Source organism: Tachypleus tridentatus, chromosome 13, assembly GCF_004210375.1.
Source record: "Tachypleus tridentatus isolate NWPU-2018 chromosome 13, ASM421037v1, whole genome shotgun sequence".
NCBI lineage: Eukaryota > Metazoa > Arthropoda > Merostomata > Xiphosura > Limulidae > Tachypleus > Tachypleus tridentatus.
Genome location: NC_134837.1, coordinates 235,779,329 through 235,792,969, shown reverse-complemented (window position 1 = coordinate 235,792,969; position 13,641 = coordinate 235,779,329). Strand labels below are relative to the sequence as shown.

At 31.8% G+C, this 13,641-nt stretch overlaps 1 protein-coding gene across 5 annotated transcripts in view; it reads right to left on the bottom strand.

Moving 5' to 3' along the window:
- Cul1 (cullin 1) overlaps positions 1-13,641 on the bottom strand; it is a 60,469-nt gene that overhangs the window by 25,222 nt on the left and 21,606 nt on the right. For all 5 annotated transcript variants that reach the window (XM_076482236.1, XM_076482235.1, XM_076482239.1 and 2 more), the window contains exons 8-13: positions 13,113-13,276; positions 12,733-12,895; positions 9,936-10,174; positions 9,171-9,277; positions 8,644-8,692; positions 7,509-7,640 (exon numbers count right to left, since the gene is read on the bottom strand). In XM_076482236.1, the coding sequence (XP_076338351.1) occupies positions 7,509-7,640; positions 8,644-8,692; positions 9,171-9,277; positions 9,936-10,174; positions 12,733-12,895; positions 13,113-13,276 (854 nt within the window). The remainder of the gene's footprint in view (positions 1-7,508; positions 7,641-8,643; positions 8,693-9,170; positions 9,278-9,935; positions 10,175-12,732; positions 12,896-13,112; positions 13,277-13,641) is intronic.

The following is a 13,641-nucleotide window of genomic DNA, read 5'->3' as shown; positions in this document are numbered from 1 at the left end:
ACAATAAAATTTGTATCACTAAAATGAAAAAAGTGGTACTTATTTCATCTCTCTTATAAAATTACCTCTTTATTCCTTTTATAAACTGTGTAGTTTGTTCCAAGGAGAATCCCCAATAATCTCACTCCAGGAAAATCCATTTAAGACTCAACTGTTTCAAATTATAACCTGTAACTTTTATAAAACAAAAAAAGAACCACCAAAGTAATTGGTTCAAAAAAATTAACAAACTGGTAGAGGAACCAATAAAATTACTTTACATAAGATGAAAAGTGTGTTTGTCTGCACCCTAACTTCAAGCCTATTGGGCCAATCTCAACCAAAATTTATATGTAAATGCAATGAGCTGTGGAGAAAGTTCTAATGGTTCAAAATTTAACTTATCCCTATTTCTTTTTCGTAAAGCCTGTTGGTTAATTATTCCCAGCCTATTAAGTCAGTCTCAAATAACCTTATTCTAAAGGTGTTCAAGATCAAAGTATGAAAATTGCTGTTTTGCTTCTCAAACAGCCATGTTTTTCTCATGGTCAATGAGATGTAGGGATTTCTAGGTTGGAATCACATCAAAATCTTTGTTTATAAAGAGAAAGCAAACTGCAAATTTTCATGAAGAAGCTTCATCATAATTTTAAAAATATGAGAAATTTTATGTTCAAGTTACTACTTTGAAATATATGATTACTGTTAAACGTACATTGCTGTCATTATTAAGTTTAAACATTCCCCCATAGGTTAACAGGGAGTTCTGCTTGTTATCATTATGATGCATGATAAACAGTAACTGTGATATAGTTCAACTATTTGAAGGTATGTGATCAAAAAATGGCTTCCAATGTAGAAACTAAAGGTTTAAACATTTACAGTATCTTTAAAGAATAGAGGTTTGTGGTAAAATATCTACATGAAAGAAAATACTTCCAGTTTTCACACAATATATTTATGATTTTGTTAGTTTAAGTTATTTGAAAATTTTGGAGAGAAAAAAAAGGTACTCAGTGGAATTTTACAATACCGAACACCAACTGCTCTAGACTCACAGTTTCTAGGATGTTTGAGCAAGAGAGAAGTAAAGTAACAAGCGAATGCATACTACACATTTAACTTCTCTATGTTAAGTTTAAATATTGGTTGGTTGGTGTTTAATGATATAAATCAACAAGACTATCTCCACCAAACAAGTGGCAAAATAAAAAATTAAAATATTATAAAAGGTAAAAGTAATTTGAGATAAAACCAAATAAAGCTCCATAAGCAGTTGAAACATTTAAGTAGAATTAAAGAGGCTAGTGGCCTGTAAAAATTTAAAAATAGTAAGATGGACTGTCACTGACAACAACAACAAAGAAAAAAAAGAAGGGGGGGCATTATGACCAGAGTGTCTCAAAGACTAGACATTAGTGAATCAGATCCAAATTAAAGAAAACGATGAGTTAAAAAGCTGTTACCACTGCATAGACTAGTCAGGACAACTTCCTTCTGGTTTTGTTTTTCTTCACAGAAACAAGATGGCTAAAGAGTCAGCACTAAAGCAGATGGACATAGCTGCAATGTCAGCAAGTTCATTTCTACAAACATTAATGTGGCCAGGTATCCAGAAAAACTGGGTACAAACAGAACATAAAGAAAAATGGGCCAGTAATTTTTAAACAGCATCGAGAATAGGGTAAGAACTCATGTGAAACAAATCCAGGTCTAGTAGAAAGCTAAGAGCATCAGTGTAAATGGTACCGTTAGTGAACTGCTTAGCTCCAACGTAATCCAGGACAAACATGAGATATGACATACAGCCCACCAATTAACAAAGAAACTATAGAGGGGATCCTGTGAAAAATGTCCCAGCCACAACATACCATGACAGAGCCCACACAGTCACCTGATTTGATAGAAGAATGGCCCAAAAGATGTTCAGTAAAGACAGTAGTTCCAATCACAAGCATCTGCCTTTCTCAAATAAACGTCACATGTGGGGATGATAATAAGCAAGGTGGGATGAGTTGATCAGTGGAAACAGAAAGTCATCTAATGACATATCCAATTCAGCCAGCTGCACCTGGATATGAAGGCAAAAGGAAGAATGACAGACCATCTATTTCAAAAAGCACAGCTCACTGAGGAAAGAGGACATAACCCTAAGTGGGATACTCTGGCAAGGAATGAAGTTTAGTAGCATATTGTAAAGAAAGTTGGAGGTTCATGTGACTCACTGTATAAACTCTGGACAGGACAAGTACAGAAAGTCCCAGATGGCGAATGGGGTCCAGCATCTTCAAGGCTAAGACCCTGGCAAAACCACAAAACAATAGTCCAGTTCTGATCAAATGAGAGTACAATAGATCTTGAGCATAGAACATCAATTTGCTCCTCAAGAGGTGGAAGAGAGGACATTGAGGATTTTCAGTGTCCTAATACATTTAACATGCAGCTGCTTGATGTGAGAAATGTAAGCTCATGGTCAAAGAGAAATTTGCCTCAGGGACAATTGGAAGAAAAACATTACTGAGACAGAGCTCAAAATCAGAGTGTAGACCCCATTGGTGGCAAAACTGCATGCAAATGGTTTGGACAAAGAAGAGGTGTAGTCCACTTCAGCAGCTGAGGGCAGTCTAAAGTTGCCTTTTAATAAATCTCAAACTTGATGGCTTACATGAGATATAGCAACAAGGGAAAGTTGGTGAGTAATAACATTAATCTTAGTATTGAAAAGTGCAACACTCAAGATACAGTGCTGAAGAACTGCAAGTTCCTGCATAAAAGAATCAGAAAGGGTCCAACACAAACTGATTTGTAATTGCCTATCAAATAAAAAATGACTAAAACTAGGCAGATGGCCACACAACTCATATGAATAGAGGTCTTACAAAAAGCTATATCATCATGTTGTGAAACAGCCTTTTAAAAATTGAAGACAAAAAAGGCTTTCCTGGTTGATGTTTCAAGTCTGATCATGTGGTCCACTGTGAAGTGCTGTCAATGAAATCCACATTGAGTGAGCAAGAAGTTGTTTGATTCAAGGAACCAAAAATGATAGGAATGAACAATCCTCTCTAGACCTTACAAAGACATAGTCAAAGCAACTGGATGATAATTAGAAGGAATTTGAGGATTTTTCCCAGGCTTAGAAAATGGCGAGACAACACCCTTACACCAAGCATTAAGAAAGATGTTCAACTGCTGTATCTGGTATAAAACAACCAGAAAAAGAGCAAGAGAGGCAGAAGAAATATGGCACAGCATTTTACAGTGATCATCACCAGGTCTGACCAAGGTATTGTCAGAACAATAAAGAGTGAGCTAGAGTGTAAAGGCAAAATTATAGTCACAGAAGTAATGGGCCTGAAAGAAAAGAGGCAATCACTCTGCCCATTAATTGATGACAGAAGTGTTGGAAAAATAAACAAAGTTTTTGCAATGCTCTGCACATCAGCAAGTTCCTGGCCATAAGAGAGCAAGATATAATTGGGATGCAAATCATACATCCCACTGACCTTTCAAATGTTGGCCCATATAAATTTGGAAATTGTGGTAAAAGATTCTTGTTGTGAAATTAATCCAAGATTTTTTTTCGACTTTGATGTCTAAACTCTCAAGCATGGGTATGAATCCACTGGAAAAAAAACTACTTAGGTTGTGTGGCATCAATCTTTCTAAGAACTATATAAAAATGGTTACTGCCCCATGGGTTACTGTCAACCCTCCATAAAAAGTCAGAGAAAAGTTAAGGGGAACAGACAGGTAAATCAATAGCAGTAAAAGATGTAGGTGCATGAAATTATGTAAAAGAACCAGTGCTGGAGAGAGATTGCAACATGAGACCATATGCTCTACAAAAACACCCCTCCCAACAATATCAGCACCATCACAGAAGAGATTATATCCACTAAAATTTCCCAAGATGACAAAGAGAGACAGTAACTGTTCTGTGATAGCACTGAGGAGACAGGGAAAGAGAACAAACAGTGACAGTATGACACAAGAAAATATGGATGACTACAGCATTCATGGGTGTACCAAATGTCACAAACCAAGTGGACATGTGCTGGCCAACCAGCAGTGCCACTCCATTATGAGCTCATCCATAACACACAATCTGTTATTCCAATATAAAGAAAATTGCCAAAAAGTGACAATAGTAACAGGTTTCAGAAACGTTTCTTGTAAGGAGACACACACACAGAATGATAGGAATCAACCAAGACATTAATGTTATGTGAATTAGAATGAAAACCTCTAGAGTTCCATTATATAAAAGTGGCCATTTTAACTTAGGTGGAAAAGATCCAAAGTGAGGAACCCTTCTGTTTATGACCATGACATTTTTTTTTCTCCAGAAGGTTTGTCAACCTCCATGGATTCCATTAATCATGGGCTGGAATGAATAACTGTTCTGCACCTCAAAGCTGAAGAAAATTCATCTGAGCAATAATAAAAATCGTCAAGCTATCACTGAAAGCAACAATAGGGAGAAAAACAGGAGCAGATGCAACTCTTGTATTCATTGAGTGCAACAGATTCTTCATGTAGTGTGAAAAAGACTGACCAGGGCACAGAAAGATATTTCTGTAAACCCACTGTAGTAGTGGTGCTCAGTGCAACAGCATATGTCCAAGATGCAGCAGGGAATGATCATTTCTAAGTCTCAGGGTTTGAAATGTTATTGATAATTTTCAATAGCTGTACTTCTTTCTTCTTTGTCAACTTACAACAAGAACAGAAGTAAAAGGGATGTGAATCATTATAGTTAACACAGTGAGGGTCCATTTGACACTTGTAGGCATCATTGTCTTTGCCTCAACAATGAGCACATCACATAACCTGTCAGTGAAAAATACCTGTCTTGACAGAGGTAAATGGATATGGATGTGGGGATGTTAATGTCAACAAAAGGACACTAGTAGGCAGCACAATTCCACCTTTATAGATAGATCTTGTTGCAGAAACACCTTGGCAGGAAAATCAGCAAGAATCTCTGAATTCATCTCAACAAGAACTCATCAAAAGTAATTCAAAATAGCATGAAGAGTAACTTCAATATGTATATTCATAATGGTCTTTGAATTAATTAGGAGTTGAGTGTCTTTTGGTGTACACGTTTTCACCCACATATCCCCTGAATGTAGCTTCTGACTGACTGAAGAGTCAGCAAACCCCTCTAACGCCTTCCAAATAAAAAAAGGGAAACATTTGTCCTAAAGGCTTTTATGACAAGGAATGCAAAAAATACAAAAAAACAAATGAGGTGCATGATGAAGACAAGTTGAAAATTGTTAAGTCTTCAAGATGTAGTCGGTTATCAATGAGCTGTGTTTTTACTACTTTATATTTTGGATAGAGGGGTCCATAATAAAAGGAGATTGATTCAGTGTCCATTGATCCCACCCATCAGAGTCATCTGAAGAGATGCCTTACAATGCAAAACAAGGACAGTGTAGCAATGCCATGGCTTTGTGAGCACTATACCCATACATCAGCATCAGATACAATGTCCACAACAGCCACTGAATATGCCCAACAGCACCAACTGATTGACCCTGGCAAGGATCACCCCCAAAGCCACCCATCTATAGAAATTTAAAGCCAAAGATGTGTGGTTCCAGTGCCTCAGATACTAGTCAACTGCCAGAATCCTGTCATCCCCTTCAGAGGTTGCCCTGCATAGCAAATACATGGGTGGATGTTCAGATCCTAGAGGAGATAAACAGAAAATACAAAACCTTCCCCTGGGAACTCCCCTCACAACATACAAGAATCCACCTTGAGGGAGGTTAAAATTACTTCAAAACAAACCTTAATAAAATTAACTCAGCACATTTTCATTATATTTTTATTTTGAAGGTGATTTGAGGAAAGATTAGATGATACTTTAAAATCTAAATAATCAAGGAACACATTAGGCCTCTATGCCACAGACTGTTTTCACTTTACCCTTGGTGAAAAACAGATTTATAAAATGTATTTGCAACCAATAAACAGTTGTTCTACTATATGGTATATCAAATAATATATTAGGAGCAATGTCACAACATTATTCACACACACTATGTTATTTAGGTTACAATGCAGTAACATTAAAAAAATCATTTTTCAGTTGCATTCAAAATTTAAAATATTTTATCATGGTATACTTATATCAATACACAACTAATAAATCAAATTTTAATAGAAATATGAAATATTAATTTCATAAAAAAATATTTTAAAAATCCTCAATCTCCCCTACTATAAGATTTGTGACATTTGCTCTCCAGGTCTTCCATCTTCACTAACTTAATTATTAATCTACCAAGAAGTAAGAAATTTAACACACATTCTCATTATAATATAGTTATTACTCAGGCAAAGCACAATTTCTATAGCTCGTAATCTAGTCAATAATTCTCTACAATATTTTATATCATTCATAATCAATCAAAAAATAGTTTTAATCTATTAAACAATGTGTAATTTTCAGTATAGTGTATTGTCTATTTCATTTTCAGTTGAAACATTTCTCTCAGTTTTCAGATCAAGAAGCTTTAGGAATTATTTTGAAACTATTATATCATAGCTAGAATTTCAAATAAGTTTTAATAGCTGTAGGATATTGTCTGCTCTGCATGTGTTATTCTGTGTTCTTTAGCATATTATGTACGCAAATAATAATTATTCAGCATACTAGTGCCATCAGCACAACAAAAGTAGTCTTAATTTTTGTTAGCAACCAACAAGAAAAAATGATAGGTCCTTTAGGTACTATAGTATTTTTCATGCATTTTTTTATACTTTAATGTAAAGGAACTAAAATGTAAAAATTAAAAAGTAAGAGGTTAAATTAGGTTAAGTAAAATAACAGAAAAGAAAATATATCCAGGGGATATAGTCACAAGTAGCTTGTTCATTACACCACTCATTACAGTAACTTGAACAACATGTTTTCTGAATGATTTATTACTTCTATGGCAAAATTAATAAACATAGTTCAAAGGGCAATAAAACAATATAATTAAGTAGAAAGAGATGTAAACTGTTATGAGCCTTTAATTATTCAGGAGAAACAAATGATGTTTCTCATTACAGTGTGCAGTCCTTTTAGAAGCCAAAAAAAGGGTAATTTGGATTTATTTAGCATTTTTCCAATGTGGTTATTAGGTTGGTCAAACTGAATGCATCCAAATAAAATTAGGGCAGAGAGAGAGAGAGAGAGAGAGAAAAAGAAAAGAGTTCAACAGAAAAAAAAAAAAAAGGTTGATATTTATTTAGGTTTTAGAGGTTATACAAATAAAATTTGAAAAATTTCAGATGAAAACAATTACATGTAATCTTAAGAAAACCACTTTGATTTCACTTATTCATGTACAAATTTAGTAAATATATTTTTAAAAAATCTGATTATGTGTACAAAGTACATGTAATGTTTAAAGTTTGTCAAATTTTGTGAAAATAGATAACCCACATTAAAAATTATTGTGTGAAATTGGCCATTACTGATTCTGTATGAAAGAAATAACTGAATAATACCTTGTATGCCTCACCTTAAGTTTAGAAATCATACTGGCTTCAGCATCATCACTGGCAGACATATGTTGGACTAATCTCTTTGCTAACATTTTACTATAAAATTTCTGGAATACGTCTTTGTCTTCAATATACTTAAATACAATCATCTAAAAAAGAAAGAAAGAATAAAACATTAAACTCACTGAAGTTGTTTCCAATACTGGAAATGTTACATTGCTCAAAAAAAGAAACATGAATGGATATCTAACAAAAAAATTTTACTACAAAAACAAAATGCATATGCATTACACACATTCAACATTCGTAACTGTCCTGAATGAAATTACAAGTTGACAGTAATGCCCTCAGTAAAAAATACTAGTAAACTGGAATACAATAATACCATTTAGCTATTGAAATGAACTCATTAGTACAGAAGATTGTTTCCTTTTACAACAAATTGTTAACAAAATTTATTTTCAAAAAGTATTATATGTGATCAAACTTATCTGAGAAATACTAATGAAGTCTCTAGAACATTAATTTTTTTTTTTTAAATAAGTTACATGGACAATTGTAAACTAACATGTTAATATTAAGTTGTAGGTATGATCTGCACGTTTATCATTTCACTGGCAAAAGTTACAATTCAGCAGTAAAAGAAGACAGTTAACTTATTTGAAGGAGATTATGTTTATAGTAGTTCAACATTTTCATAATAAACTATGCAGATCAGCCTCACAAAGCAAAAGAACAGTGATAAATTTGTGTTAGTTGATACGGTTCTGTACTTACAAATTGTAAGTATTATTTTAAATGTGATATGTGTTCATTTCAAAGTGTTTTTTATTCACTAATGAAGAAATCACATTCACAATAAAAGATAAAGTTATAAAAACAAAACTTAAGTTTATCAAGTCATAGATCAGAATAATATTTTTGTACAAAATTCAATACATTATAAAATATATAACAATATTAGATAATTTTTAAATATTAGCAATAAATAAAGAAAAATATTAAGATGCAAAACAAAATCTTTTGTTTTACCATTAAACCAATAACATTTTATTCATATGAAAACAGAGGATCATTTACTTATTGTTATGAAAATTAATAGTTTATCTATAATCTTTGTATGTTATAAAAGTTCCCCTCTTTGCTACTTACAACTTGATTTAGTGTGTCCTCTAATTCTGTCTCCTCAGGGTTCTTAGAACTATGATCAAAACAAACAAATATTAATACAAGTTTTACCTGAAAGTATTTATAAAAAAAGTTACTTTAAACTTCCACATTACCTGCTTTACAGCTAATGAATTTCACTTTTACATGCAGCTTTAGTTTATACTGTTCATAAAATTAAAACCAAATTAGTTACAAAAATTGCCCTTAAAATTTAACCAGAAACATTAGCCTGTCTTTAACTGCCTCAGTTATATGATCTTTGCTTTGTTATGGATCCTACAATTAATATATAACAAAAAAATTAATGTATGACTCAGCATCAAGCAGAATCATCTGAATTTATGAGTTCTGACAAACTAATGTATTGGTAGGTTCCTATACTACAAGTATGTGATACATATACTAGACTTCACTGTGCAAAGCAATATACTATATACTAAGCTCATCTGTCCTTTCTTAATATTTCTTAAGGATTTATGTATATTTTTGAGTGCACTGCTAATACAAACCTCTTCTTTAAAAGCAGATCACAGTACTTGGCAAGCAACTCAGGGGATTTGCTGGAGGAATTAGCCATTTTAGTGACAGCATTGTTGTTAATAAATTTTCCACATGCCTAAAATGAATGAATGGAAACTATTAGTGACTAACTATGTGCAGGAGGTTTTATTATATATCCCTGAAACAATATTTTTCCATTTCAGTATAAAAAATATTTTACTACACTTCTCAGTACACTTGTTTAAATTATACTGCCTATGTTTTAAGGAAAAACATCAACTTTTTCATTTTTAGTTATAATGGGAATTATAAAACCAAAATCAACAAGTACAACTTGGAGAAACAAAAACATGCACATAAAAAAACAAAAATATAAAGTTATGTATTTCAGTAAAATGAATCTTACTTTACATAAAACATGAAGGCTTCATTTTAGAAGCAGCTTCAAGTTTAAATGTTAGATATTTTACAGTTGAAGTATATTACTTTTTATATTTTAGTGGTAACAGTACTTTCAGCCTTTCCAGTTCTTAATGATTTGTTTCATTTATAAATTTCCTGTAGAGTAAAACAGATTTCCATAAAAACAATATCATAAACAGTTTGCAACATACAGTATACAGCAAGAATCATTTATCATTAAAAACTACATAGCCATGAAAATGAAATATTTCAATACTCAAACATAATTATCTTATTTCTGTCCTCTTTACAGATCCAAAATTCCTTTTATGCAAGTTACTATTATATAATTAAAGTCTTAAAAATCTTACCTTATCCAATGATGCTACAAAACCAGCTTCATTATTAAAAGCAGTCATTACTAAAGCATTATATTTTCTATGGACTTCCAAAATTGTGTTCACGTATAGTTTAGGATCATTAAGAGCAGCATCACCACATTTTTCAATTGCACTTAGCCCCTGATTGTGAATGTGAGCTTCCAACAGACTTCGGAGTTCCCCAAGACCATCTGGTATTCGAGAAACTAACTGGAACATTCTTGCTAAATCTAGAAATAGAAAGTTCAAACTTCTACTGAAACAATTATAGATCGAAAACATGTTTCTTGAAAAACTGAAACATTTTAATAACTTGAGTTAATTAACATCAATTCTTTACATCTTTCTGATATTCAATTTCATGACAAAACAAAGCACTAGAAAAAATTGTATACAATTTAAGAAATAGACACAAATTAGCACACACAATACTGTGAAATTGTAGGATATAATATGAAAGAACAGTATGTAAACAAAGTGCATGGAAAAAATAGTTTAAAATTAAATTACAACTAAAGATATATTGAGCTTAGTTTCACTTGAAGTTGCACACTGTTAACAAATGTTCTGCAAATATTGAATATATAATATGAATTTCATGTACACCAGAACAAAGTAACATGTATGTATGTAAAGATAACTGATAATCTGGCCAAATAAGGACAATAAAACCAAAAGACAGTTGCAAACTTTACACACTGAATACCTGTAAAATAAAACATCAGCCCTGATGATCTTAAGCCATCTCCAAACACACAAAATTCAATACCAATTAAAACAAATTCTAGTTTAAAAGAAAACTGAGTAACGGTTTGCACAGCTTATACATATTACAACCAATATTTAGGTTTCTACTACAAAAATAATACTAATAAAACTACTTTATCTTAAACCTCTTAATTTTTAAATCTTAATCACAAAAGGCACTGCTGTTTGTCAGATCCTCAAAATGTAGGAGAATGATCTGATTGGTCACTGTTTCAGATTCCTTACACTATAGGATCACGTCTTCTATTTGACAAATGAAGAATGCAAAAATCGAGCTAATTAATACTAGTGATAACTTAGGCTTGATGAGCTATCAGTAACACAGTACAACATTTAACAGGTTGTTTTCATGTATGTGTGTTTGCAAGAGAAAAGCTACAGGCTATCTGCTGTGTTCACCTGGTAAAATCAAACCCCTGATTCTTAGCGTTATAAATCATAGATTAACTACTGTCCTGCCAAGGGACCATTGCTTGAATATTTCAAAACAAGTATCTTTATAAATAATGCTTATTTTTTAATTACCAAAATAAATGCAGTTTCTATGTAGTAAGTAAAGAATAATTTCAAACATCAGTTAGAATATTTATTCCTGCATTGTACCACTGTGGTAAACATCTTTCATTTTTAAATAAGAGAAAATTATTTCTAAAAATCATTGACCCACTCTTATTTACAGCATTAGCATTTACAATGTTAGAGCAGTTATTCCTTCCCGAAAACAACAGCTAGTTTTGAGTGGCAAAAATTCAAACATTTACTACTTTAAATAAAGTTTGTACTTCAACAAAGTCAGACTCCCTCTCTATTATTTAATTCATATTTTAGTTTTCTTATATTATGACTTAACAAACAAAATAATTATGAGCATGACTGGTTCATGGATTAAAGATTAGTATTGTAATACTACGTAAGCTAAAAATTTAGTCTCTTAGTCAAACTTCATCTAGCCTTTAACAATTTCAAACATTTATAAATTAGATTTTATTTAATTAAGTGATAATAAATTGCATTGTTTTATACAAGACAAACAGTATTAATTTCGACTGAATAATTTTCACTTTGAAACTACTTTCACTGGCAGAGTCCTACAATAAACATCAGTACCCCAGATAATGATGCATAATAATTACTATTTCAAGTCTAAGTACTGGTTTAGACAACAAAATGTGCTGTTATGGTAATTACGTACTATGTTTTGGAAAAAAAAACACTTAAGAAAAAAAAACATTTCTTGAACAAATAGAAATAAACTAATGCAGACACCTACGCATTTATATACATTAATAACAAGAGAGAGAACATAAAAAAAGTTGTAATGTTTTAAAGTTTTCATCAATAAAAGCTAATATTAAAACAAAATCTGAGATTATTATCAAGTGTCTTGTATTTAAGGCACCAGAGATCATAGGTAAATATGCATGCAAAAAAAGTTTATAATGAAATTAGAAATGAATATAAAATGAATTGAGTTTACTTGAAAAAAAGCACAATGTTAAGAAATGTTCTGTGAAAATCAACTACATAATACGAACTTCATGTACCCAGAATACAGTACAGGGACACCCCAAAGTAGGTTTATTATTCATTTACATAAATGTTATTCACAGAAGGGTATGTTTACTTTAAAGAATAAAATGATGTAGGAATAAATTTTTGAATAAAACCTAAGAGATTGAACAAAGGCAGATTTTTCATTACATAATTCATTATAACTTGTTTCATAAATAGTATTCCAAAAGTGTAACAAGAATTGCTGAAAATTCTATATGTAAAAACTTAATTAGGTGAACTGTAGTACAATTCGTCAGTTGAAATAATACTAGGTTGCATGTACATTTCAAAAGTAAACTCTGCAATGTGGAAAATTATCATCAAATATTACCATAATTTCATGCTGTAGCTCAAATTTTCTTCAGATGTTAAAACCATTCATTTGGCTATACACAACATAAAAATAACACTATATATAAAAGTTACAGTAACAGTCTTATGTGTAAGATTTAACACCACAACATACCTTCATTTTTGTCATCATTCAAGAGATTTTGGAACTCAGAGTGAAATATTTCTAGGTGTTTCTCTATTAGAACTTTTTCGCACGTTTTTGCTAAACTGTCTTGAGTTGTCTCATGAAGATAAAGTTGTACTCTTCTCTTTTCTTCCAATAGCCTTTGTTCTGCCTGAAACCAATGAAAACTATTTGTGTGCATATTCTTATTTGGTTTTAAAAACTCGCAAAACATGGAAATTATTCAAACACTACAAACACAAACATACAGCCTTAGAGAAATCACAATATCAAGAATTTACTTTTTAATAAATTTATTTTCTTTACCACAATATTCAGTCTTGTACAAATTTGCTACATAGTTTATGCTGCTATTATCCCACATGTACCTTTTTCATGTATTCTGTGACCGGGTTCTGCCGTAGAAATTCTGTACTTTCTCTTGTGTAAAACCTTTCCGTGTCTACTAAAAATGTAGTCTCAAAAGATTCCTTGTAAACCGATAGGTTCTGTCCTTTAGCTGTAGGTTCATCCTCATTTAACCCTAATTCGACTGTTAATGAAAAATAATATGCATTCTGCAAATTTTTCTATTAAATTCAAACAAAACCTTATATTGACAATGTGATGATGAAAACAAGTCATTACTAACTAAAAGCATCTGGCATTTGTTACTGCTTAACACTAATGATCAACTGAAATATTGGTCTCATTATTTAAAATAAACAAACACTTTGCATTTCTATCATTATATGATGAACATAATGTATAATAACTGAAATATTAAGACCTCCAGTCACGAAAAACCAACCTTCTATGTGTTATACCAAATTTTGAAACATGTTCCATGAGATACCAATTCGTAGAAATAAACTACTCGACTCCTCTGTTCAGAATCTTTTTTTCAGATTTGAAATC